Below are 22,812 nucleotides of genomic sequence, written 5' to 3' on the forward strand. Positions count from 1 at the left end.
GAGACTCCAGAGAGGGCTGGTGGTGAGCAGTGCTGAAGAAGGTTCTCGTGCGAGGTGTGGAGGAAGCCCCAGAAGGAGCTTGGCCCTCGGCCCCCTGACGCCACAGATGCGCCCCAGGATTAGTGCATATACTCGGGCAAACAGGTGACCCGAGAGGCAGACAGCCCCCTCCTCACGGGGAAAAAGAAGGTAAAGCCCGGCTGGCCTGCGCCAGCCCTAGGAGCGCACAAGGAGAGAAACGTCCCCTTTTGCGGACCCCGTTTCTTGGGGCGCTCCCGGTGAGAACCACTGCGGGCTGGGGGCCTGAGGGCGGGGTGGGGGATGTCCTGCTTCCCCCACCCCTGTCCCCGCGGGCGGTGGCCGGCTCCGGAGGGGACTGGGGAGGGGGCTAGGCAGCGCCCCCACCGCGCCTCCCCCTCGGGGCCTGCGTCGGACGGCCAGCAGGGGGAGCCAGAGGACCGGCGATGCCGCGGGGTGGGCTGGCACGCTCGGGGCGCCGCCCGGCCCGGGAGGGACCCCCGCCCCAGACCCGGAGGGGCCGAACTCCGCGGCCGGCGCGGGCGGGGGACCTAGGGGACGGCGCGCGGCCGGAAACCTGTGCCCGGAGCAGGGACTCGAGGTCGCGACCGGCACCTCCCCGCCCCCCAACCCGGGACCCCTAGGCCCCCGCCTCCCACGGGGTCTCGTCTGGAGCGCTCACCGGATGAAGGAAGGCAGCCCTCATCTGGGACACGCGGGAAATCTGTGCCCGTCACGGTGCCAGGGGGCGGCTTTTCTTCATATTCTGATGGCCCTGGCCCTGAGCCGGCTACACCGCCGGGGCGGAGGACCCCTCCACCTCCCCGCCGCGGCCTCTTTGGTCCCCAGTTTCCCCGCCTACCGGGCCCACCGCTTGGTCCTCAAGCTCGCCCCACCCCCTCGCGGGCCCCCACCCCCGCCTCCTTTTCTTCTGGGCGGACTGTCCCAGCCCCAGCCGCCCTCTCACCCTCTCACACACCTGAGCCCCCAAGGACTCCCCTCCACCGAAACCCCCTGTTGGGCCGTGGACCCCCGACCCTGCCTCCCAGGCCTGGACACCAGACCCTGATCAGGCTTAACCTCCCAGAGCTCCCGGGGAGGGGGCGGGGAGGTTAAATAAAGGCGGGGTTCCAGCGGGACTGGGGTCCACGCGGGGACAAGGGTCAGAGGGCAGAGCCTGGGTTCCGCAGGCGGCCCACAGAACCAGGAGGCCTGTTGCCAGGTAACCCGATCTCCCGTCACTTGCCCACACCCCACCCTGAGCTGCCCACCTGCCAGCCTCCTGCCGTCTTTCCCTCTGTGGGTCCCTGAGAAGCAGCAGGAAGGGAGAAGCAAGAACCCAGCCAGCAACCACCCCCGGCCCCCAGCCTCAGTTTCACGGCGAGGACTGGGCCGCTGGGCCCCTAGGGCAGCATCAGGATGAGTCTGGGCATCATGGAGGAGGAAGACCTGGCCGAGTACTTTCGGCTACAGTATGGGGAGCGGCTGCTACAACTGTTGCAGTGAGTGTCTCTGGGTCTGGGGGTGCCCACAGTCCCTGTGCCCCCCCCTTCCAGTCTCTCCCTCCCCTGTAACCCTGAGCCCCAAGTCACCTGCCCTCAACCCTGGCACCAACCCACGGTCCCAATCGGACCCCCAGCCCTTGTCACCCTGCCCCACCATTCCCAGATGCCCACGCAGCCCTCCCTCCCCACATGCCACTCCCTTCCCTCCGGTGGGGGACAGGACCACCCCTTCCCCCTGCCTCCTCCGGGTGTTGGCCCAGCCCCAGCCTGTCCCAAGAGCTCAGAACCCACAGGCCTCTCTTGCCTGCGTCTTGGGCAGGAAGTTCCCGAACATTGAGAACCAGTCGGAGTCTCCATCCATCCGGCTCCTGGAGAAGAAGAAGGAAGCCAAGATCATGCACCGGGCTATGGAGCAGAAGAAGGAGGTGGGGGCCTGGCCCTGGGGTGCGGGAAGGGCCATGGGGTTCAGAACCTGAGGACGCCCCCCCCACCCATCCTGCGGGTGGCAGTGGCTGGAGCCAGGAGTCCTGCGCCGAGGTTCTGTGTTCCCTCCCAGGAGAGAGAAGGGATCTTCATCTTGGGGGTAGCAGGGGCCTGGGATGCCCTCTTCTGAACCCGGTGTGGGGCGGAAGGCGGGAGGCCTGGGGGCAGAAGACAGAAGGCCTGGGGGCAGAGGCCCCGGGGGCAGGAGGCGCAGGGGCACTCCTGACCCCTGTGCTGCCCCCGCCCCAAGATATTTCAGCGCCGTATGGAAACCCTGAACCTGCGCTGGGAGGAACTGGGTGTCAAGGAGGCCCAGCTGAAGGCCCACATCCAGAAGTTCGAGCAGTTCATCCAGGTGCGAGGGCCTGCAGGTTCCCAACTGCCCTCTTCGTCCTCCTCTCCCTCCTCCTCTTTCCTTCTCCTTCCCCCTCCTCCTCCCTCCTCCTCCCACTCCCCCTCTTCTCCCTTTACCCCCTTCCTCCTTCTCCTCCTCATCTTCCCCATTCTTCCTCCCTCCTCCCTTCCTCCTTCCCCTCCTCCCCTCCCCCTCCTCCCTCCTCCCTTCCTCCTCCCCCTCCTCCTTGCTCCTGCTGACTCCTCACCCTAGGTTAGCGCCTCTTCACTGCTCAGCAAGGCCTGGGGCTTCTCCCTCTATGTCCTCGCTCATTACCCTTTGTCATTTCCTGTTTCTCTGTCAGTCTGGGCCCTTCTGGACTGCAGGTCACCATTTCCTCGAGTGCCCTGGGTACATGCAGTGTCTCGGGGACTGGATGGGTGGGAGATGACAGGCGGGGCTGGGTGTGGGGAGTACACAGATGAATGGGACAGGGCTTCAGCCCCAGCCGCCCACCCAGCCCCCAGCCACTCTGTGCTTTCAGTGGACCTGAGGGACAGGCTAGCAGCTGCATTTGTAATAAGCTCCCCCAGGGGATCATGATGCAGCGTTTAGGGGTGTAGGGGACCTTGGGTCCTCTGCCAGGCTCACGGGGCAGAGTGTAAACCCTCCCTGTGCCTTCTCCACCTGCCTCCCAATGTCCTCCACCCATGGAGCACCCGGGAGCCCCTGAAGAGGGACAGTAGCGAGGGGTGCGTGTGTCCCTGATCTTGCCGGGAGGGTTCGGCAGAATGAAGAAGGGGATGTCGGCCTGACTGCCCCTTCTTTGAGGACATCAGTCTGCACCAGTGGCTCTGGCCTCAGCCTGATTCCTCCCCAAGCTGGAGAACATCCCCTGGGGCCTCTGGTTCCTACAGAAATGAGAAACTGAGTCACGGAGTACCAAGCACCAAACGGGGAGAAAATCCGGGCCTCCTGGCCCACAGGGGCGGCCCAGCGATCCCTGCCCATCCCCGTCACACAGACAGAGGACAGGCCCAGTGTCCCACTGGTGCCACCTCCCCCACCCCTGCCCCCGCCCCAGGAGAACGACCAGAAACGGATCCGGGCCCTGAAGAAGGCCAACAAGGAGCGGGAACTGAAGAGGCAGCGCCTGCGAGAGCTGGCCATGGCCAAGCAGGAGATGGCGGCCTTGCGGCTGGAGCACCAGAGGCTGAGCGGGAGGCTCCAGGACTACTCCGTCTTCAACAAGTACCTGGAGAAGGTGGTAGAGAGCTCGGAGGTGAGCGGGTGGGCGGGGGTGGGACTGCCCCAGGGCCTGGGGCCAGCAGGGGCGGGTGGGGGGTGGGGGGGAGCAGGACAGTCACCCTGCTCTGAGCAGACAGCTGGGAAGGGGTCCTGCGGGGTGGGGGCTGGGCTTGTTTCTCAGGGCTCTGGGGTCCGCAGGTGCATCCAGGTGACATGTGTATGTCTCTGCGTGTGTGTGTTGGGGGAGCAAGGTTTCGCTTGGGACCCCCAGGGACCAGCTTTGCCAGCAGCGGGATCGGGCCACACCATCCCCTGCTCCCCATCATTTCAGGTGTGACAAGAAAAGAGAGAAACCCAACCCAGTGTAGAGTTAGTGTAGTGCACAGGCCGGGGTCCTCCTTGAAACAGAGCTTTGCCCTTTCTTCGGGGCTCCTCCCCTGTCTCCTACCCTCTTCCCTTCCTCCTCAGCCTCCTGGGGGGCGCTGGGGTGGGGCTGATCTTCCTAGCTCCTTCCTTCAGTGGCCCTCGGGTCTTTGTCCCTGACCATTCACTTTTCTCTTTGAGCAACTTGAGGGGCCTCCCACGCTCCCATGTGACAGCAGCAGGCAGGGCCCCTCATGGGAAGGGGGGGTGGGGGGAGAGAGCCAGGTATGGGTACAGGGTATGCCCTCCGGGGTGTGTCCTGAGCACAGTGCCGGGGGGGGGGGGGGGGGGGGGGGGGGGGGGTGGAGGGCAAAAGATGAATAGCTTTCTGAAGTCCCAGAGCTAATCTCTTAAAATCCCATACTAGAACTAGAATTACGCATGTGTGAAGCCCAAATCCGTGTTATGTGCGCCATGCCAAGGTACCTACTGTACAATAAAAGTTTCATTCGTCTTGGGGCACAGGGAGGGGAGTGAGCAGAGACAACGTCTCAAAGCAGCAGGTACATTATAAGAGAGGACTCCAATCAGACCTAGGGAAATGTGTGTCTTAAAACCAAGGAGCCTGGCCTGTGTCTGGCTCTGAGATTACTGCCCCAATGCCCATGGTCTGGACTCTCAGCCCATCAGCTCTCCGCCCCCCTCCCCCGCCCCCACTGCAGCCAGTCCTCCCAGGGTGTGTGTCCCCCGCTGTGAATGCTACAACTGGGGCCTCATCCTCACCTCCTCCCCCTCCTCCCTCTCCGCAGCCCATCAATCAGCAGATCTAGTCTATTCTGCCTCCTAAGTATTTCTGGAATCCGGCCCCTGCCCGTTCCTCATCCAGACACCCAGTGCCCTCATCCGGAGTTCAACGCTGCCTTTATTTCTGGCCACCAGCCTGTCCCATGCTCTCCCACCGTGATCTCCCGCCCCTCTTTCTTCCTCTCTCTTTCCGTCTTCCCCTAAGTCTTTTAGAATATTTCGAGTACACGGAAAGGTATAGAAAAATACGTAATTGCACCCAGGTATCCACTGCACCTTGCCAACTCTTAATATTTCCCCCTATTGTCTTCCAGTTCTTTTTTCTTAAAGAAGGCACTACCGCTAACTGCAGCCCCTCATGGGCACCCCCCTTCCAAGCCCCCTTCTTCCCCTCTCTGAGGAGCTGGCCGCCATCCGCACTTTTTTTTTTTTTTAAAGATTTTATTTATTTATTTGACAGAGAGAGATCACAAGTAGACAGAGAGGCAGGCAGAGAGAGAGAGAGAGAGAGGGAAGCAGGCTCCCTGCTGAGCAGAGAGCCCGATGCGGGACTCGATCCCAGGACCCTGGGATCATGACCTGAGCTGAAGGCGGCGGCTTAACCCACTGAGCCACCCAGGCGCCCCATCTGCACTTTTTAACCGCTCATTCTCATGCGTGTGGGTATTATTTTGGTCCCATAGCACATCTCCATAAACTATGAAGAGTGTTGCATGTGCCCCTTCGTAACTTGCTTTTTCTGATCAAGGATACTTTTTCTTTAAAAACAAAACAAAACAAAAAGGAGCGCCTGGGTGGCTCAGTGGGTTAAGCCGCTGCCTTCGGCTCAGGTCATGATCTCAGGGTCCTGGGATCGAGCCCTGCGTTCCGGCTCTCTGCTCAGCAGGGAGCCTCCTTCCTCCTCTCTGCCTCTTGTGATCTCTCTCTGTCAAATAAATAAATAAAATCTTTAAAAAAATAAATAAATAAAATTAAAAAAAATAAAAACAAAACAAAACAAAGAAACCTGTTCATTATGGGAAATTTCAAACATATACAGAAATAGAATCATCTATTGAATGCCCATTACTCATTGCCTAATTCCAACAATTATCGACTCATTAAATCAACCCCCGGACCTTCCCACCTCTGCCACTTGGAAGCAAATGATTTTTTTTTCATCCATATTTCAGTATGTGACTCTCAAAGATGAGGCCAATACCATTGTCACACCCAGTAAAAATGTGATCATAATTCCTTAACATCAAGTCGTCAGTGTTCAAACTTCCCTCATCTGTTACATACCTGCTTTGCATACAATTGTTTTGTTCCAATCAGGGTCCGAACAAGGTCCCCACGCGGCATTTGGTTGATAGGTTTGTGCCTCGAGTATCACAGACGTTCTGATTCTGATCCAAAGAAGCTAGACAGACAAGAGGACATACGTGCGATCCCCCTGATAGATCTAAAAACGGGTCAAAGTGGATCTTTGGTGATAGAAGCCACAGTTCTGGTTTCTTTGGCAGTGGGGACAGACGCTGAGCTGAAAGGGGTTGGTGGACCGTTCTAGGGTGCTGGGAATGTTTTGTTGTCTCTTCTTCACCTGTTAGCTAGGAAACTAAGGCCAAGAAAGCCTTCCTCAAGAGAATCTTCCCTTCACCAGCTGTTTGATTACTTTGTGAGTCTTAAAGGAAAAGCTTGTTAAGCACTTGATTCATTAGTATGAATTCCTGGATGGTTGGTATATCTGGTATGTGCGATCGTTTGCACTTTTTCTCTGTGACATGCAAAGTGTCCCATCTTTAAACAGTGGGAGCCTCTTCTGGTTGGTGCCTGTGTCCTTTGGACCAGCATCAAGTCCTTGATAGGTGCTCCTGGTAGCTCCCCTCGTTTTAACTGTCGCGCGCTGTTGCATGGTGCGTGTACTCGATGACCTTTCGAAATGCAGACATCAAGTAATCTCTCTGCTTCCTTCAATGAAGGAAGTCCACATTCTCCTTGGGGGCTCCTGGGCACTATCGTTACTTCCTCTGGATGGATCTTTCCCTCCCCATCTTTTTTTTTTTTTTAAAGATTTTATTTATTTATTTGTCAAAGAGAGAGAGAGAGAGAGCACAGGCAGACAGAGTGGCAGGCAGAAGCAGAGGGAGAAGCAGGCTCCCCACAGAACAAGGAGCCCGATGTGGGACTCGATCCCAGGACGCTGGGATCATGACCTGAGCCGAAGGCAGCGGCTTAACCAACTGAGCCACCCAGGCGTCCCATCCCTCCCCATCTTGATTACAATTTATTCATACTAATCTCCCTTGAGCATCTTAAATATGCCACACGTCCCCAAGGTCTGCAGACAGCAGCTCCCTCTTCCTGTCCTCACCTTCCCCCACCTGCCCGTGGCTGGTCAGCTTCTGTTCATACCTCTGGTCTGAGTGCAGCATCCTTTCCCCCCAGAAACCTTGCCTGGCTGTTCCCACCTCCTCTGATGCTGAGTTGGGTGGCCCTTCCCCACAGAGGCATTATGGATGGAGAGGCCAGCACTCACACCACCTTCTACAGAGGACAGCTGGCCTGCAAGGTCAGGTCAGAGTGTCCTGGCCTGGCACCAGGCTAGAGCAGGCAGCTGCACCTGGCAGGCCCCATGCCCCACTGGTGGCATCTGTCCCCACTGGAAGGGGACCTCAGCAAATGTGAGCAAATTCCAGAAAGTCTTCTGCTGAAGATACTGCCACACGTCTTCGACCAGACCCCTCTCCCCAGTCATCGATAGGGCTTATCACTCCATGTTGTAATGCTTTCCTTGTCTGTCTGTCCTCCCTCCACACCATCCCAAGTCATAGGCTTCATAAGAGCAGGGTCTGGCTTTCTTATCTCCTGCTCTGTCCCTCGCACTTAGCCTACTGCCTGCCTTACAAGTGGTTCTCCATTCGTTCTTGTTGGACAGGATCATTATTGCCTTGGGAGACATCTCAAAATGCACCCTTCCGACTCCCGAGCCCCAGCCAGCAACCTTCTAGAATAACCCGGGGGCCCTTTTTGCAAAATTCAGGTGCCAGGGACCACCTCGAACCTGTTGATTAAAATGAATGTCTTGGGGCGCCTGGGTGGCTTGGTTGGTTAAGCGTCTGCCTTGGGTTCAGGTCCTGATCCTGGGGTCCTGGGATCTGGCCTGTGTCAGACTCCCTGCTCAGCAAGGAGCCTACTTCTCCCTCTCCCTCTCTCTCTCCTGCTTGTGCTCTCTCACTCGCTCTCTCTCAAAAAAAAAAAAAAAAAAAAAAAAAAAAAATATATATATATATATATATATATATATATGACACGAAACTCTTGGGGGCGGAGCCAGACAGGTGTCCTTTTCAGAGCTCCCAGGCGATGCCAACAGGCAGACTGAGGACCCCAGCTCCAGTGGCACCTGACCCCAACAGAAGGTCCCAGTGGCCCTTAGCAACCCAAAAGGGCCAGCAGGTGGACTCCAAAGTCCTCGCGGCTTCTGCCCTTTGGCCTTGGCCCAGGGTCTCCTGGCTAGGCTGAGACCCCTAGACAGAGGTTTGGCAGGCGGGGAACCCTGCCATCTGGCCCCGGGGGGTGGGGGGCGGCAGTGCACTGATGGAGCCCCCGTCGCAGTTCGAAGAGATCCACGAGGTGATTTCGCGCTACAAGACGCTGGTGAGCATGCACCAGGACCTGATGCAGTCGGCGCAGGAGGGCCAGGAGAAGATCGAACGCGCCAAGGCGCGGCTGGCGCGCTACATGGAGGAGAAGGACGACGAGATCCTGCAGCACAACAACGAGTTGGCACGGCTGCAGATGCGCTTTGACCGAGCCCGCAGCGATGTCATCATCTGGGTGAGTGCGGGGGGGGGGGGGGGGGGGGGGGGGTGGGCGGGGCGGGGCGTCGCTGGGGGCGTGGCTGGGAGCACCCACCCACGCCTGTGCGTGCACACCTGCTCACCTCCTGACCCCACCCCAACCCCAGGAATCTCGCTGGGCTCACATCCAGAACACCGCCGCCAAGAAGACCCTCTTGCTTGGCACCATTAAGATGGCGACGCTGAACCTCTTCCAGATCGTGAGCAAGCAGCTGAAGGAGACCACCACCGTATCCCTGGAGGACACGCACAAACAGCTGGACATGGTAAGAGGCGGCGCAAGTGCCCTGGCCAGCTGGGTCTACTCAGCGGAGACGGCCGTCCATTGGTCCAAGGCGAGAATGAACCCCCTGGGGCTGTTCTCAAATTCAGCAGGAAATGAGTCCCCTGCGGGCTGGGGGCTGTGGCTGGGCCCCAGCTCCGGAGTGTCTGACTCAGTAGGTCTGAGATGAGAACCCATGAATTTCCAGTTTTCACCACGTCCCCAGGTGATGGTGCTGGCCTGGGTTCCGCGCTTTGAGAACCCCCGCATTAGCGCTAAGACCCTGTTGGCCATAGTGAACGCGGGGAAGGGCGGGGACCCCTGTAGAATCCGGTACTTGTGCACACCAGTCCTACTGAATTCTAGAGAGAGGCTGAAGGCTCGCGCCAACGGCCCATTCTTGGAAAAAGAGAATTTGGGGAGTTGAGGGGGTAGGAGGAGGAATCCGCAAGTTTAAGGAAGTGTTAGGGTCTTACTAGTACCAATCTGACGTTTTCTCTTTGAAGTAACTGAAAGGAGGAGCAAGGGGGGGTTGGCGCTCAGGGGGTTAAGCATCTGCCTTCAGTTCAGGTCATGATCCTGGGTCCTGCTTAGTGGGCGTCTGCTGCTCCCTCTCCCTCTGCCTCTTCCCCTGCTTGTGTGTGTGCTCGCTCTCTCTCAAATAAATAAATAAATAATTTTAAAAAGTAACTGTAAGGAAATTGGGAAGGAAATAGGTGTCTCACTGTATGATTCTAAGTTGTTCAATGCCATGTGCATCGAACATTACCACGTGTATCCAGCATTACCCCAAAGTCATCTCACTCCCGACCGCACGTGCACAGATGGGGGAACTCCGCGCAGGCAGAGGCACTGCCCATGCTTCTCATGACACGCAGAGAACTGTGACTAAGTCTTTACTCCTTGGGCAAAAGCCTCAGGCTTTGCTGTGAAGTAATAGAATACGAAGATTTGTGCTTGTCTTGTTCCTAACTGTATCTTGGTATCTAGAACAGTGCCTGGCACACAGTAGGTGCTCAATAAGTGTTTGGTGAATGAATATGAAACACAAGCCAATAAAAGCCATGGACTGGAAGGTTCTTGCCCTATTTAACAAAAACAAAAAAAGGAAAAATTGGGGCACCTGGTGGCTCCATCGGTTAAGTATCCAGCTCTTGGTTTCAGCTCAGGTCATGACTTCAGGGTCGTGAGATTGAGTCCCGCACGGGGCTCTGCGCTAAGTGGGGAGTCTGCTTGAGATTCCCTCCCTCCCTCTTCCTCAGCCCCTCCCCCAACTCTCGTGTGTCTGTTCTCTCTCTCTCTCTCAAATAAATAAATCTTTAAAAAAATAAAAAAGTAAAACTTGGGAAATGTAAAGGATTTCACCCACTGACCAACCCCGAAGAGGGATTTTCCCCAAACCGTACGATCAGCTCAAAGTGCATCTGGAGCAGAGTTACTGACAGTTGGAAGACGGTGAAGGCGGTTAATAAGAACGTTTGTTCCAAAGCAGCGAGTCTCAAACTTTTTGGTATCAGGAGACCTGCACACTCTTAAAATTGATGGAGGACCCCCCCGAAAGAGCTTTTATCTACTGATATTTCCCATATTAGAAACTCCCAACAGAAAAATTTAAAAGAATTGTCATTGTTCAATGATGAGAAGAAGCCCCTCACCATCAAGGCATGCTTGATGAAAAACACATTTTCGAAGCAATACTTCATGGGCCAAGTCACACAATCACAAATCCGTTTAATGTCTGGCTTCCCCAGGACAGGTGGATGGATTCTGCTTTCTGCTTCCACATTCAGCCTTCTGCGATGGAGCCCTTCTATGGTGGAAACACCCCAGCGTGTATGCTCAAGAGAGAAAAAGACAAGTAATGTCTTTGTGGTATTGAAAAAGGACTTTGACCCTGCAGACCCCTGTCCCTGGCAGAATGGTGTCAGGGACTCCTGGAGGTCCTCAGGCCCCTCCGTTTGCTATTGGAAAGCAAGGTTGGGGCAGTAGGTGATCATCTCCAGCTCCCCGACCTGCCCAAGTATCCCCTGCTCAGACCCTAGCTCCCAGCCCACCCACTCCCCATTCTGAGCTTTCTGACTTGCTCACAGCCTCAGTTTGCTTCTACAAGAACACTTGTAGAGGTCTCCTGGCTAGGGTCCTAGTCGTTATTTTAAAAATATCCCACTGCGTTTCCATAGGACATGAGCCTATGGACAGACGTACACGTAATCAACTAGCCTGAGACAATTGGGAACAAGGACCCGGGAAAGTGAAAGTTACAACCGAAGGTCCAGGAACCAGTGAGAAACATGGACTGCAGATTGGGAGTATAAAGGAGCCCGAGAGGGTCAGTCATTGCTTCTGCGCCCCCTGATGACAAGAAGGAAAAGCAACACGTAGTTCTGGTACCAAAATGAGAAGACGTAGTTGTGCTCAGAGCAAACATTTTCTGGTGCTTCACTCCAATTGAAATTTCCCAAGGAGGCTACAGAGCATCCCAGGGCACTGACATCCCAACGACATCTCTGACCCATCCATGCACGGGCTCTGGAAGGCAGCCACTTATCTAGAATTTAGGAGCATGGTCCCACAGTACACCTTAAGAAACATGATTCTGCAAAAGGCTGAATCTGAAATCAACGGTACTATGTCGTGGAAGGTCCAGTGTGTTCCTTGAATGAAACCCAAGCTTTCTGGAGTGCCATTTTCCTAATTGCGCTTAGCAAATCCTAGGACCCCAAGAGGTGGGTAAGTTTCCTGTGGGGGAATCAAAGGAGTTCATGGGCTAATGGGTTTGGAAAACTTTCAGGGAAGCAAAGTCAAATGGTCTTTGCTGTGGTCCTGCCCTGAGACTCTCCATGCAGATAACATTTCTAAAGCTAACTTGACACAGAACCCTTTCTGGGGACGTGTGTGATGACTGGTTAAAAGAACATAGTTTGGGAAATTCTAGGCTTGTCTCCTCTGTAACCCTGGGGAAGATAGTTTAATTCACTGACTCTTTCCTTCCTCTTTTGCAAAAGCAGGAATTGTATCCATAATAGCAACAGTATTCCTGGGTTTGTTAAGAGTTTGGGACGGTCTGTGTAGTCCCATCTCCAGGAACATTCTCGAAAAGGAGAGATAGAACGGAGGTCTTAGAGGTCATCGAGGCCAGCCCTTCTGAAGATAAAGAAGCTGAGTCCCAGAACAATGAACTGATTTCCCCAGAGCCGTGTCAGGAGACCAGGTCCCCATGTGGCGCCTAGAGCCCATGTTCTTTGAAACTGAAGCTGGTGAACAGAACTCTAGCTTCCCTCCATGACTCAGGATTGTCATGATGGGCATCAGTTCTGGGTTCCAAGTACATGCCTTGCTTGAAGGCTATTAATTGTGGAGAGCTGTTTCCCCCAACACTGCTGGCCCCCACCTTCCAGAGGCTTCTAGGCTTCTAGTGCCCGGGTCAGCTCAGCGTCCCCTCACCTCTCCCCTCCACCAGACTGTCCACGGTTCTTTTTCCTGCTGTCACCGTGTCAGTCCCCAGGAGCTCCCTGTCTGTGCCTACTGGTCTGCTAGGCCTGTTGCTTCAACTAAAATGATTGTCAAGTTAGGGAAGGTTAAAGCCTCAAGAAGTCAGTCCCAGGAGGGCAGTGGCTCCTTCCAGGTTATGCCCAGATGTGCTACGTGTGAGGACAGGGTGGCCTGGTGCTGGGTGGGCTAACTCGGGTCCCCTGGCCTTGTTAGATCCAGCAGTTCATTCAGGATCTGTCGGACATCTGGGCAGAAGTGAGGAAGAAGGAACAGCAGCAAGTCCGGGTTTAAGAAGCAGCCGCGGTTCCAGAACGTTCTGAGGCGGAGACTGAGAGAGGATAGGTTTCCAGTGAGCTCGCGGTCCCGTCAGCCCAGTTCAGCCATCTGGGACCCCTGTGCCTTTGTGCTGGCGAACACCCTGCCATTTCCCACCTCGGGCCTCAGTCCCTCCCCTTCCTGAAAACATTAAATTCTGTAAGGTGTTTCTAAGTTCTGCCTCTTTTTTCGCTTATTCACGGAGAAGATGGCCCACTGGGGGGAGAAAAACATCCCCTCTTGAAGCTGGTCACTTGGGCAGCCCAGGGACTAGAAAACAAGTCTCAGGCCTGACATGTCCGAGGCTTTGGACTTGCACAGAGAAACAGACCAGCAGTGGGGTGAGTACCCAGGACCCTTCTTTCCTCTATCACTTCAAAAAAAATTTTTTTAAGTTGGGGGTTCCTAAGTGGGGTTCAAAGACTCACACGGGGGCAGCTTCCCAAGTCAGAGTTCTGTAGGTGGTGAGTCAAGGACTGTCCCCAACCTAGGGGCCAAGCCTTGTTCCCCTGCCTGCTGGGACCCTACAACACGCATTGTGGTACCAGCCACGCTAACATGGGACTAGGCGGCAGGCCGGGAAGGACGCATCTCTCAGCAGGTGGGAATGATGGTTGGAAACCACCAGAACTCGGGGCACCTGGGTGGTTCGGTCATTAAGCCTTTAAGCGTCTGCTGGCTCAGGTCGTGATCCCAAGATTTTGGGATCCACCCAGGTCAGACTTGCTGCTCAGCGGGGAGTCTGCTTCTCCCTCTCCTCCCCCGCTCGGAATCTCTGTCTCTCTCAAATAAACAAATAAAATCTTTTTTTTTTAAAGATTTTATTTATTTATTTGACAGAGAGAGATCACAAGTAGATGGAGAGGCAGGCAGAGAGAGAGAGAGGGAAGCAGGATCTCTGCTGAGCAGAGAACCCGATGTGGGACCAGGACCCTGGGACCCAGGACCCTGAGATCATGACCTGAGCCGAAGGCAGCGGCTTAACCCACTGAGCCACCCAGGCGCCCAACAAATAAAATCTTAAAGGAAAAAAGAAACTAGCAGAACTGAGTAGAGATAAATGGAAAGTTTCACACTCAGGGTCAAATGCTCCAAATTATCAGGTCGGATCAGAGACCAGACCAAAAAAAAAAAAAAAAAAAAAAAAAAACAACACAAAACCACAAACAGAAACTTTAAAAAGAACAAACGAGCATTTCTTAAACGTATATACGTGCACACATCATCCGGGTGCAAACCCCACGGGGCTCCACTGTCCCTGTCTCCGGGAGCCGCGTGCCTGTTCAGGGGCGCTGGCTACAGATGACGAGCTCAGGATGCACAGTGGGTCTGCCAGTCCTGGGCCGGGGCTCCCTCTGCCAGGCGGGAGCACGGTTGCTTCCCCTCCAAAGCCTGTGGCGGAGCAGGACGGAACAAGGAATCCAGGGGGCCTGCGGGATCCCCGCCGCAGCACTGAGGCAGCCTCCCTGCGGGGGTTGGAGGGGGTCCCGCTGGGGGCGGCAGGTAGCCCTGGCTTTGTCTGCACCAACTTAAAGGGGCAGGTGCGCTCCGGGACCAGCCGCAGCCACGGCAGGTGGAGCTGATTAGAAATGCAAATTTCCAGGCCCCGCCCCAGGGTGGGGCCCAGACCCCCTCCCCTGGCTTTTTAATCAGCCCTACAGGTGCTTCAGGTGGCCCAGGCTCGGGTGGGCGAGGCTGGAGGGCCCCCCCTCCAGGGTGCCTCAGTCCCGGTCTCATGGCTGGGTGTGGGCTTCACTCCCGGGCCCCCCAAACGTCCCACAGAGTCTCGCCGGGACCCCCGCGCCCCCTCACCTGAAACACCCAGAAAAGAAACTCGGAACTACAGGGCAGTCCTACCTCAAGCCGCCCCTGCGGCACAGGTGAGGGCCGCGGAGGTGGCGTTCCTGGCCCAAGGGACTTCTCTCTGGAAGGGGCCAGAGGCAGGGGCCATCCTGGAAAGCTGGGAGGGCAGGAGGGCGAGGTCCCTGAGTGCTGCTCTGGGGAAGTGGGGGTGTAGAGACTCTCACTGGAAGGAGATGGAAGTCAGGGCAGCCAGAAACAGGTTTGGCGGGTCCTGGGGTGGGAGAGGGTGTGGGACACAGGGTTCCCCAACACACAAATCCCCTTTCTGCTGTGTCGGTAAGGTGGGGTTGAGATGTCCAGACTTCCAGCACTGAACCGGCTTCCTGGGCCAGGCCCTCCCCGTCCCTGCCCCTCCAGCCTTCCCTACCTCTTTATCTGCCCTCTTCCCCCCATCCCTCTCCATCCCCTCCCCCTCACCTCCCTTCCTCCCTTCCCCTCTATCCCCCTCCTCCCCTCTCTTCTTCTCTCTCCGTCCCCCCTCCCCCCCTCCCCCCACTCCTCCCCCTCTCCTCCCCCTCTCCCCTCCCCTCCCTTTCTCCCCCTCTCTGCTTCATTTCTCCCACCCCCCTCCCTCTCCCCCTTCCTTTCTCCTCCTCCCTCTCCTCCTCCCTCTCCCTCCCTCTCCCTCCCTCTCCCCTTATACTCCCCTCCCTCCTCCTCTCCCTCCCTCCTGGCCCTCCCACTCCTTACCCTTGGAGTGTCAGGTTTCCTGCTTGACTGACAAGGTGGGGGGGGCTGTAAATAGAGTCACACTTAGAATCCCTGAGATCACACACAGGCTTATCTCACCACACACGTGTTCACACATGTGTGGCTAAGTCACTCTGATACTGCGGCACTTTTCAGGGTTCCAAAGGGGCCCAGCCCTGGCCAGGAAGAAGAAATTCTGTGAGTCTAGGCAGATTTCTTGATTCCAGGCAAAGCCACAAATCCGTAGACTCCTTCCCCAGCCCACAGACAGGGGCAGAAAGGCCCCGGGTTCCCCGGGAACCTCTCACTGAGGAGCAGCAGAGAGCAGCGGCCGCAGACAGACCCCCATGCCTTCCCCCAGCCCGTCAGCACATCCACCCTGGGCCCAGGACCCACAGAAAGAAGCCTGAGACTGTGGTTAGGGCAGATTGGGCTCCCAGACGCAGGAGGCCACCTTCCAAGAAAAAGATGGAGTGAAGGGCCTGATTAGAGTGTTTGCAGCAAGAAAAGACACAAGCTCGTTGAGACAGAAAGAATGGATTTGTTCCCGAGATGAGTGGTTCTTGTCAGCAAAGGCAGGAAGTAGGGTTCTGGGTGTTTTATGGGTAAAGGGAGGCAAGAGGAAGGGAGACCTTCGCAGACTCCCTCTCTGGGTTAGAACACACCATTCCTGTGGGACCTGTTAGCTCTTCCAGATGGAAAGGAGGGGAGGAGGGGAACAAGAAGGAGCCCAGCCTGCACACAGCCAGGCAGACGGACATCCTCACGTATGTCATGTGTAAGGCCACACCACACACACAGCCCCTGATGGCCCAAAATCTGAGGACGGGATTCGAACAGAAAGTTGAAGGATTCTCGGAGCGACCTCTCTCTCTCTCAAGTAGCTGGACAGTCCATGCTTCTGTGGGATTAGTTGTTGGCCCTTGAGATCAGGACACCCCCCCACACCTCATCCACCCACCTGATCTTACCCTCTCTGTCCCTTCCCAGACTCCAGGCCGGGGTCCCACATCTTCTGTGCAAGCTGGAGGCGCTCTGGACCCTTCCAGGCTTCTCTCCCCCTTCTCCCACATTGAGGGCCATGTGCTTTCCCTCTCTGGAACTTCTAACATTTGGACGTTGAGATAGCTCCCACCACACACCAGGACTGATAAGAGGGTGAGTGGTCATTTGAGGAATTTTATCCAGACGATCTCCATTTTACCACAGAACATGGGATTAACGCCAGGGAGTGAAGGTTATGGGTGCCATCTTGAAACGTTGCCTTCCACCCTTGATCAAGAAAGGAGTCAAAACAGCTTGAGAAGGGAGGGGGAGGTGACAAGAGGGACTGTGGCAAGGGAGGGGTCAAAGGCCAAGATGAGGTATTAGTGATAGTCTCGTACAGCATTCCCCTGGGGCTTCTTGCCCTCTGAGGGGTTAATGAGTGGACAGGAATCCGTCTGGGACTCTCCTGATGTCTGATGAAGCTTTTATGTACTCACATCTAGGGATTTTTCATGAGTGAGGGACAGGGGGACGGAAGCAAGAGAAAGTCCACATCCGTCGGTAAGTTCTTCTCAGATTCCTGACGTGACAAGGTGAGGACATACTGCTTTTTAAAAAACTGAACAGCCTTATTGAGGTAGAACTCCTACACTGTATAACTCGTTCATTTAAAGTATACATTGCAGTGGTCTTTAGCAGGTTGACAGAATGGTGCGACCATCCTCCCAGTCAGTTCCAGATGTTTCCGTCCCTGCTCCCCCAAAAACCCGCCATACCCATTACCCATTTTCTCCCAAACCCCCAGCACTAAGCAACTAATAACCTACTTGCCATTTCTCTGGATTTGCCTCTTCTGGGCATTTTGTGTAAGTGGAGTACACTGTTGTTTCTTGCATTTGGCTTCATGTACTTAGTACGTGTCCAAGGTTCATCTGTGCTGTCGTGTGAATCGATGTGTCGTTCCTTTTTATGGCTGAGTAATATTCCGCTGTATTGGTATACTACATTTTACATACCCAGTCATCAGCCGAGGGACATTTGCGTTGACTCTCCTTTTTGGCTTCTGTGAACGGTGCTGCTGTGCACACTCCCGGGCAAGTGTTTCTGTGGATGTCGGTTGTCCTCTGTCTTGGGTTGTGCTCACAGGGGTAGACTTGCTGGTTTGGACAGTAACTCTGTTTCCCCTTTTTAGGAAGTGCTGAACTGTCTGGAACGGCTGCATGTGGAGGTACTCTGGGGACACGCACTTTCATGTCAAGGATTAATGGCCAATTCGCAGAAAGAAAGGTCAGCGGGGGAGGAAGAGTCCGGAAGAAAACCCGGACTTGATGAAAAAAGGACCCAGGAATGCACTTGGAGATCAAAGAATACAACATCCGATTATGGGCTGTCCAGGCTCCGGGGAAGGAGGCTGGACCACGAGGTAGGGACCAGGCAGCCACCCAGGCCTACCCATAGTTCCCTTCACAGCCCCCATGTGCGCCGTCCATCCTCCCCACGTGCTACCCTCACATCTAGGCTTCAGAACCCTCCTGCCGATCGGCAAAGAGTCGATCACCTCCTGTACACCAAACGCAGAGGGAAGTGAAGGTGACAGGTTCGGAAACAGTTGGTGTGGGTTCCGCCTCTTGGGGCTTATGGTCTCTTGGGAGAGACATTAAACCAGTAGTGATAAATAGTTACATAACTAAATAATGATGGCTCCCCAGCTGTCAAGAAGTGGCGGGTGCCAGGATCACGTAAGGGGGCAAAGAACCAGCCAGACCCTTCTGAGGGCGCTGTGTAATGTTTGGGAGGAGACTTAAGGGATGGATATAGGGGTTTTTTGCAGACGATGGTGAGAACAGAGTCAGGCTGTCCTGATGCAAAATGGGAACACCGGGTCTGGAAGGTGTGGCTCGCTCAGGAGGCCGGTGTCGCGGTACCAGAGAGAGGGAGGGCAGAAGGTAGGCAGTCCCGGATCCTCCTTCCAAGGACCCTGTGCTTTCTTCTAGCGTGAAGAGCACACAGTGGGCTGTATTAAAGGAAGAAATTCAACACAAAAGGCCGGCGGTTGACCTCGGAGTCAAAGTTTACTTGGTTTTGGTTTTATAGCGAGAAGCTTAGACGCTCAGTTTGGGGGATGCCTCGGTGGCTCAGTTGGGTACACATCTGGTTCGGCTCGGGTCATGATCCCAGCGTCCTGGGATTGAGTCCTGCGTCAGGCTCTCTGCTCAGCAGAGAGTCTGCTTCTCCCTCTCCCCCCCACAACCTTTGCTCATGCTTGCACTTTCTCTCTCTCTCTCTCAAATAAACAAAATCTTAAAAAAAAAAAAGAAGAGCCCAGTTTGGCACCAAACCAAGGATCTGGGGAATGAGGTTTAAGGGAGTAGACCTTTAGATCTGAAAAGCAAAACAAAACTCGCGAATCTTCTCTGTCCTGTGCTAGAAAGGCAAGTCTGGCGAAATCTGAGCTTCATGGTCGTGGGGGGGGCCTGCAGGGTCTCATCCTGGCAGGTGGGACACCTTCCCTGGGGACTGCCCCACTGTTTGATGCCAGGCACGATGCCCGGCTCAGCATGGCGGCTCCCACTGCTGTCCGCGGTCTACACAGCGTGTCAGTCTTAAGCCGGGCAGAGCACAGTCAGATGTGCCCTCGGAAAAGTGGTCTCTGCCTCCTGTGGGTGTAGAATGGACTGGGTGGGGGCCAAAAGGAGGGTGGCCAGAGTGGCTGCAAGGAGACTATATTCATAAAGGAAGCTTTATTTTTTTTAACTTAAAAAAAAATATGACTGCCATTTAGATATGCAATGCACGCATCTTCAAGATTGCGTTGAACTCCTCCATTGAAGAACCCAGTATGACCCGGTTCAAAGGAGAATGTCAAGAACAGACACAGAGACAGACGGTCTGGAAAGCTGATGCTACTTTGCTTGCAGATGCCAAGGATGGTCTCCGCCGCAGGACGGAAGTCAGTTGCTTCTTCCCTGCACAAAACTCACCGGAGTTTCAATGACCAGAAATCCTCAGCCTCCCCTCTGTAAGTGCCCTTCTGCCTCTAGGGGGTCTCAGGAACATATGCCGCCTATTCCCAGTTTGGAAGCCGGCCACCAGTGTCGCTGGCAGCCTGGGCCTGCTGTGGTGGCCTTTGCAAACCTGGATGTTGGCAGAGGAACAACATGTGATAGACCCCCGTGGGGTCTTGTAGTGGGACGGGGGGGAGGAGAGCCCACAGACCTCTCCGCTCCCCACAGCAGATCCTGGGACACTTTGGGAATCCAGGGTGAAACTGGTGCCCCAGCATCTCCTGTGTTCTTGCCTGCTTAGCGTTGTATGCTGTGTGGGCTTTCTAGTTTCCTAAATCTTAATGCTCAATTATTTATAGGTGATTTATAGGTGATTTCAGTGCCGCTTCCTGCTTGCAATTTACGTTAAAGATGAACTGTGCAAGTTTGTTTAAAGTTTATTTTATTTTATTTATTTTGTTAGTAATCTTGACACCCAATGTGGGGCTCAAACTCATGACCCTGAGATCAAGCGTCCCAGGCTCTTCTGATGGGCTCAGCCAGGTGTCCCTGTGACCTGTGCAATTTTTAAGAGGCAATCTAGCGTGATGGTTTTGCACACAGATTCTTGGATCAGGTTCTGAACGCCATGGCGTTGGGCATTTTTTTTTTAAGATTTTATTTATTTATTTGAGAGAGAGAGAGAGAGAGCACAAGCAAGGGGAGAGGCAGAGGCAGAGGAAGAAGCAGGCTCCCCACTGAGCTGGGAGCCTGACATGGGGCTCCATCCCAGGACCTGGAAATCGTGACCCCAGCTAAAGGCAGGCGCTCAGCCCTCCGAGCCACAGGCACCCTCGGGCATGTTTCTCAATCTCCGTGAGCCTGTGTCCTCCTCTGCAAATGGAGATCACAGCAAGCAGCACCCAGGGTCGCTCTGAGGATTATTTCCATTATGTACGTACATCACCTTGCACCAAACCTGGGACACGACAAGTGTGGGGTGTTTTCTGTCCCTGTGATTCCGGTGACTGGGTGAATTCAGGAACATCATTCTGTTTCACTCTGCTGGTGAGGAGGGGTCCGTGATGCCTGTCTCCAGCAACACTGGGGTCCTTAACGGAACAGCGAGCCTCAGGAGTGAACACACAGAAGGGTTCAGCCATGTGCACAGATGGCAAGCGTGAGAACCTACAGCACAGCCCCCACCACATACCTACTGATAACCCCCAAGTGCAAGTGCGAGGTGCCAGAGAGCAGATGCTGGAGACAACGGGGTCCCACCCCACTGGGCAGCCCCGGCCATCCCAGGGAGAAGTCGTCACCAAAAATGTCACAGTGGCCTCTTCCTTCTTGGAAGTGATGATGACCGAGGGTAATGGTTGTTTCTAGGCCAAGTTTGGGCCCTTTCTTCTGTCCTTCCCCACAATCTTCTCCCGCGGATGTTGTCAGGATCCCCTGGGCTAGCAGAAGGTCTAAGCAGTACCCCTCCTCCTGGGAGGTACCAGCAGTGTAAAACATTCATGCTAATAATTATCAAAATCACAAATCTTGTATAGGACTTGCAAAGAGTATTATTGAATCTCTGCTCATTCCTCATAGACATGGCTTGAGCCCCCCGCCCCTCGAGTATGGGCTGGACTCAGCAGCTTGCTCCGGAAGAATGAAATGTGGCAGAAGGGATGGTTTTAGACCTCCAAGACCAGGTCATAAAAAGCATCATGGCTTCCTCCTTTCTGTCCCTCTGGGTTCATTCAGTCCCCGGGGAAGCCAACTGTCGCACCATGAAGACACTCCAGGGACCCCGCAGAGAGGTCCACAGGGTGAAGATCCAAGGCCTCCCACCGATAGCCGTGCCACAGGTGTTGGAAGTGGGTCCTCCTGCCTCCGATGAGTCACCCCGTACCTGTAGCCCTGGTCAACACCTTGACTGCACTTCAGGAGAGACCCGGGCCAGAATCCCCCTGCTAAGCGGCTCCAGATTCCAGCCCCTCTGAAATCAGGTGAGATAATAACATTTTGGGGGAGCGAAGGAGGGTTGGCATTTTTTTTTCTTTTTTCTTTTTTGTGAACTTCCTTTTCAGCCCTTTCTTGGCTAACAGCCTAATCTAAAGAAGCTATCTGCTCACTCTCTAGGATTTAAGTGCATCGTATTTTTTTATACAGCCTATCACGACATAATGTCCTTACTTGTTCATAATTTAGCTAGCTCTGCTGTAAGTTAAGCTCCGTGAGAGCGGACAATGGTTGTCTTAATGAATCAAAGGAATGAGGTGTATATTCTTTTTTTTTTTTAAGATTTTATTTATTTATTTGACAGAGAGAGATCACAAGTAGATGGAGAGGCAGGCAGAGAGAGAGAGAGGGAAGCAGGCTCCCTGCTGAGCAGAGAGCCCGATGCGGGACTCGATCCCAGGACCCTGAGATCATGACCTGAGCTGAAGGCAGGGGCTTAACCCACTGAGCCACCCAGGCGCCCGAGCTGTATATCCTTTCATGGAAGGACCTATGCTGGTCTTTGGATCTCCACAATTCTGCGTGCAGGAGCTTGAACATGACCACGGTTCGATTCACAGTCCAGGCTAAAAATACTCTTTGTTCATTTTTCGCCTCTTCACTGTTTTACGGTGGGAATCCCAGAATTCCTCATACGACATGTGCGATCTTACTGTTTTATGCCTCTGAGTCTGAGCTCATTGCACAGGAGTAGACCACTGTTACGTGTAACTAGGGTTTTTTTTTTCCCCCTGTTATTCCTAATAATTTGAAAATTGTTGCAGACATCAGAACCCTTCAGGTCTAAATACTTCGACATGTTTTTCTGAGAACAATAACACTGAAGAATTTTACTGCAATTTATTAGGAATTATCAATTCCTAATTCAATTAGGAATTGAATTAATTATTAATTAACTCAATTAATTAATAATTAATATCTAAATTAAATTTAGATTTAGATTAAATAATATCTAAAATACAGTTTACGAATTTGTCCACTTCTCCCCCAAATATCCCAACGGTCCCCCCCTCGTTTATTTTTTTTTAAAGATTTTATTTATTTATTTGACACACAGAGAGATCACAAGTAGGCAGAGAGGCAGGTGCGGGGAGGGGGAGGGGAGCAGGCCCCCTGATGAGCAGAAAGCTTGATGCAGGGCTCAGTCCCAGGACCCTGGGCTGAGGGCAGAGGCTTAACCCACTGAGGCACTGAGCCACCCAGGCACCCTCCTCCCCCTTCATTTAAAGTAAAAGACCAAGTTCTGGCTGAGGCATGAAGCCCTCCACGGTCAGCTCTCACTGCCCCCCAATCACCTCTCTGACCTCCTCTCTTCTCCCCTTGTCCATGCCTCTCCAGCCTCATCACCACCTTCCACAACCACCCAACGCACACTCCCCACTCCCAGCCTGTGCCATTGCTCTTCCCTGTGTGCACGATTCCCTCTCACCCCCTTAAAGTCTTGGCTCAAATGGTTCAGATGTCTCCTCCTCCAGGGAGCCCACCATGGTTACCCATTCTCTAATTGCCATCCCCACCCCTGGCGCTCCCATCCCCCGGCCTTGCAGATTTTTCTCCATAAAGAACCCTCTCGAAACATACTGTGGGATTTGCCTGTTGATTTTGAGTA

General features: G+C 54.4%; 1 protein-coding gene across 1 annotated transcript; it reads left to right on the forward strand.

The window, feature by feature from the left end:
- The first annotated feature begins 18 nt into the window (after positions 1 to 18).
- On the forward strand, positions 19 to 12,821 carry CCDC42 (coiled-coil domain containing 42). The gene is made up of 8 exons (XM_047707804.1): positions 19 to 278; positions 1,386 to 1,520; positions 1,843 to 1,948; positions 2,257 to 2,361; positions 3,425 to 3,622; positions 8,353 to 8,574; positions 8,705 to 8,863; positions 12,565 to 12,821. The coding sequence occupies exons 2-8, from the start codon at positions 1,438 to 1,440 to the stop codon at positions 12,640 to 12,642; spliced, it is 951 nt and encodes a 316-aa protein (XP_047563760.1). The 5' UTR covers positions 19 to 278; positions 1,386 to 1,437; the 3' UTR covers positions 12,643 to 12,821.
- The last annotated feature ends 9,991 nt before the right edge of the window (positions 12,822 to 22,812 follow it).

This window comes from Lutra lutra, chromosome 16 (assembly GCF_902655055.1).
Source record: "Lutra lutra chromosome 16, mLutLut1.2, whole genome shotgun sequence".
NCBI classification, from domain to species: domain Eukaryota; kingdom Metazoa; phylum Chordata; class Mammalia; order Carnivora; family Mustelidae; genus Lutra; species Lutra lutra.

Bases quoted from the DNA above. Each gene is read 5' to 3' on its own strand.
- CCDC42 (XM_047707804.1), top strand. From the start codon at position 1,438: ATGAGTCTGGGCATCATGGAGGAGGAAGACCTGGCCGAGTACTTTCGG. The intron at 1,521-1,842 runs GTGAGTGTCTCT...CGTCTTGGGCAG, and splicing joins CGGCTGCTACAACTGTTGCA to GAAGTTCCCGAACATTGAGA. The intron at 1,949-2,256 runs GTGGGGGCCTGG...CCCCGCCCCAAG, and splicing joins CTATGGAGCAGAAGAAGGAG to ATATTTCAGCGCCGTATGGA.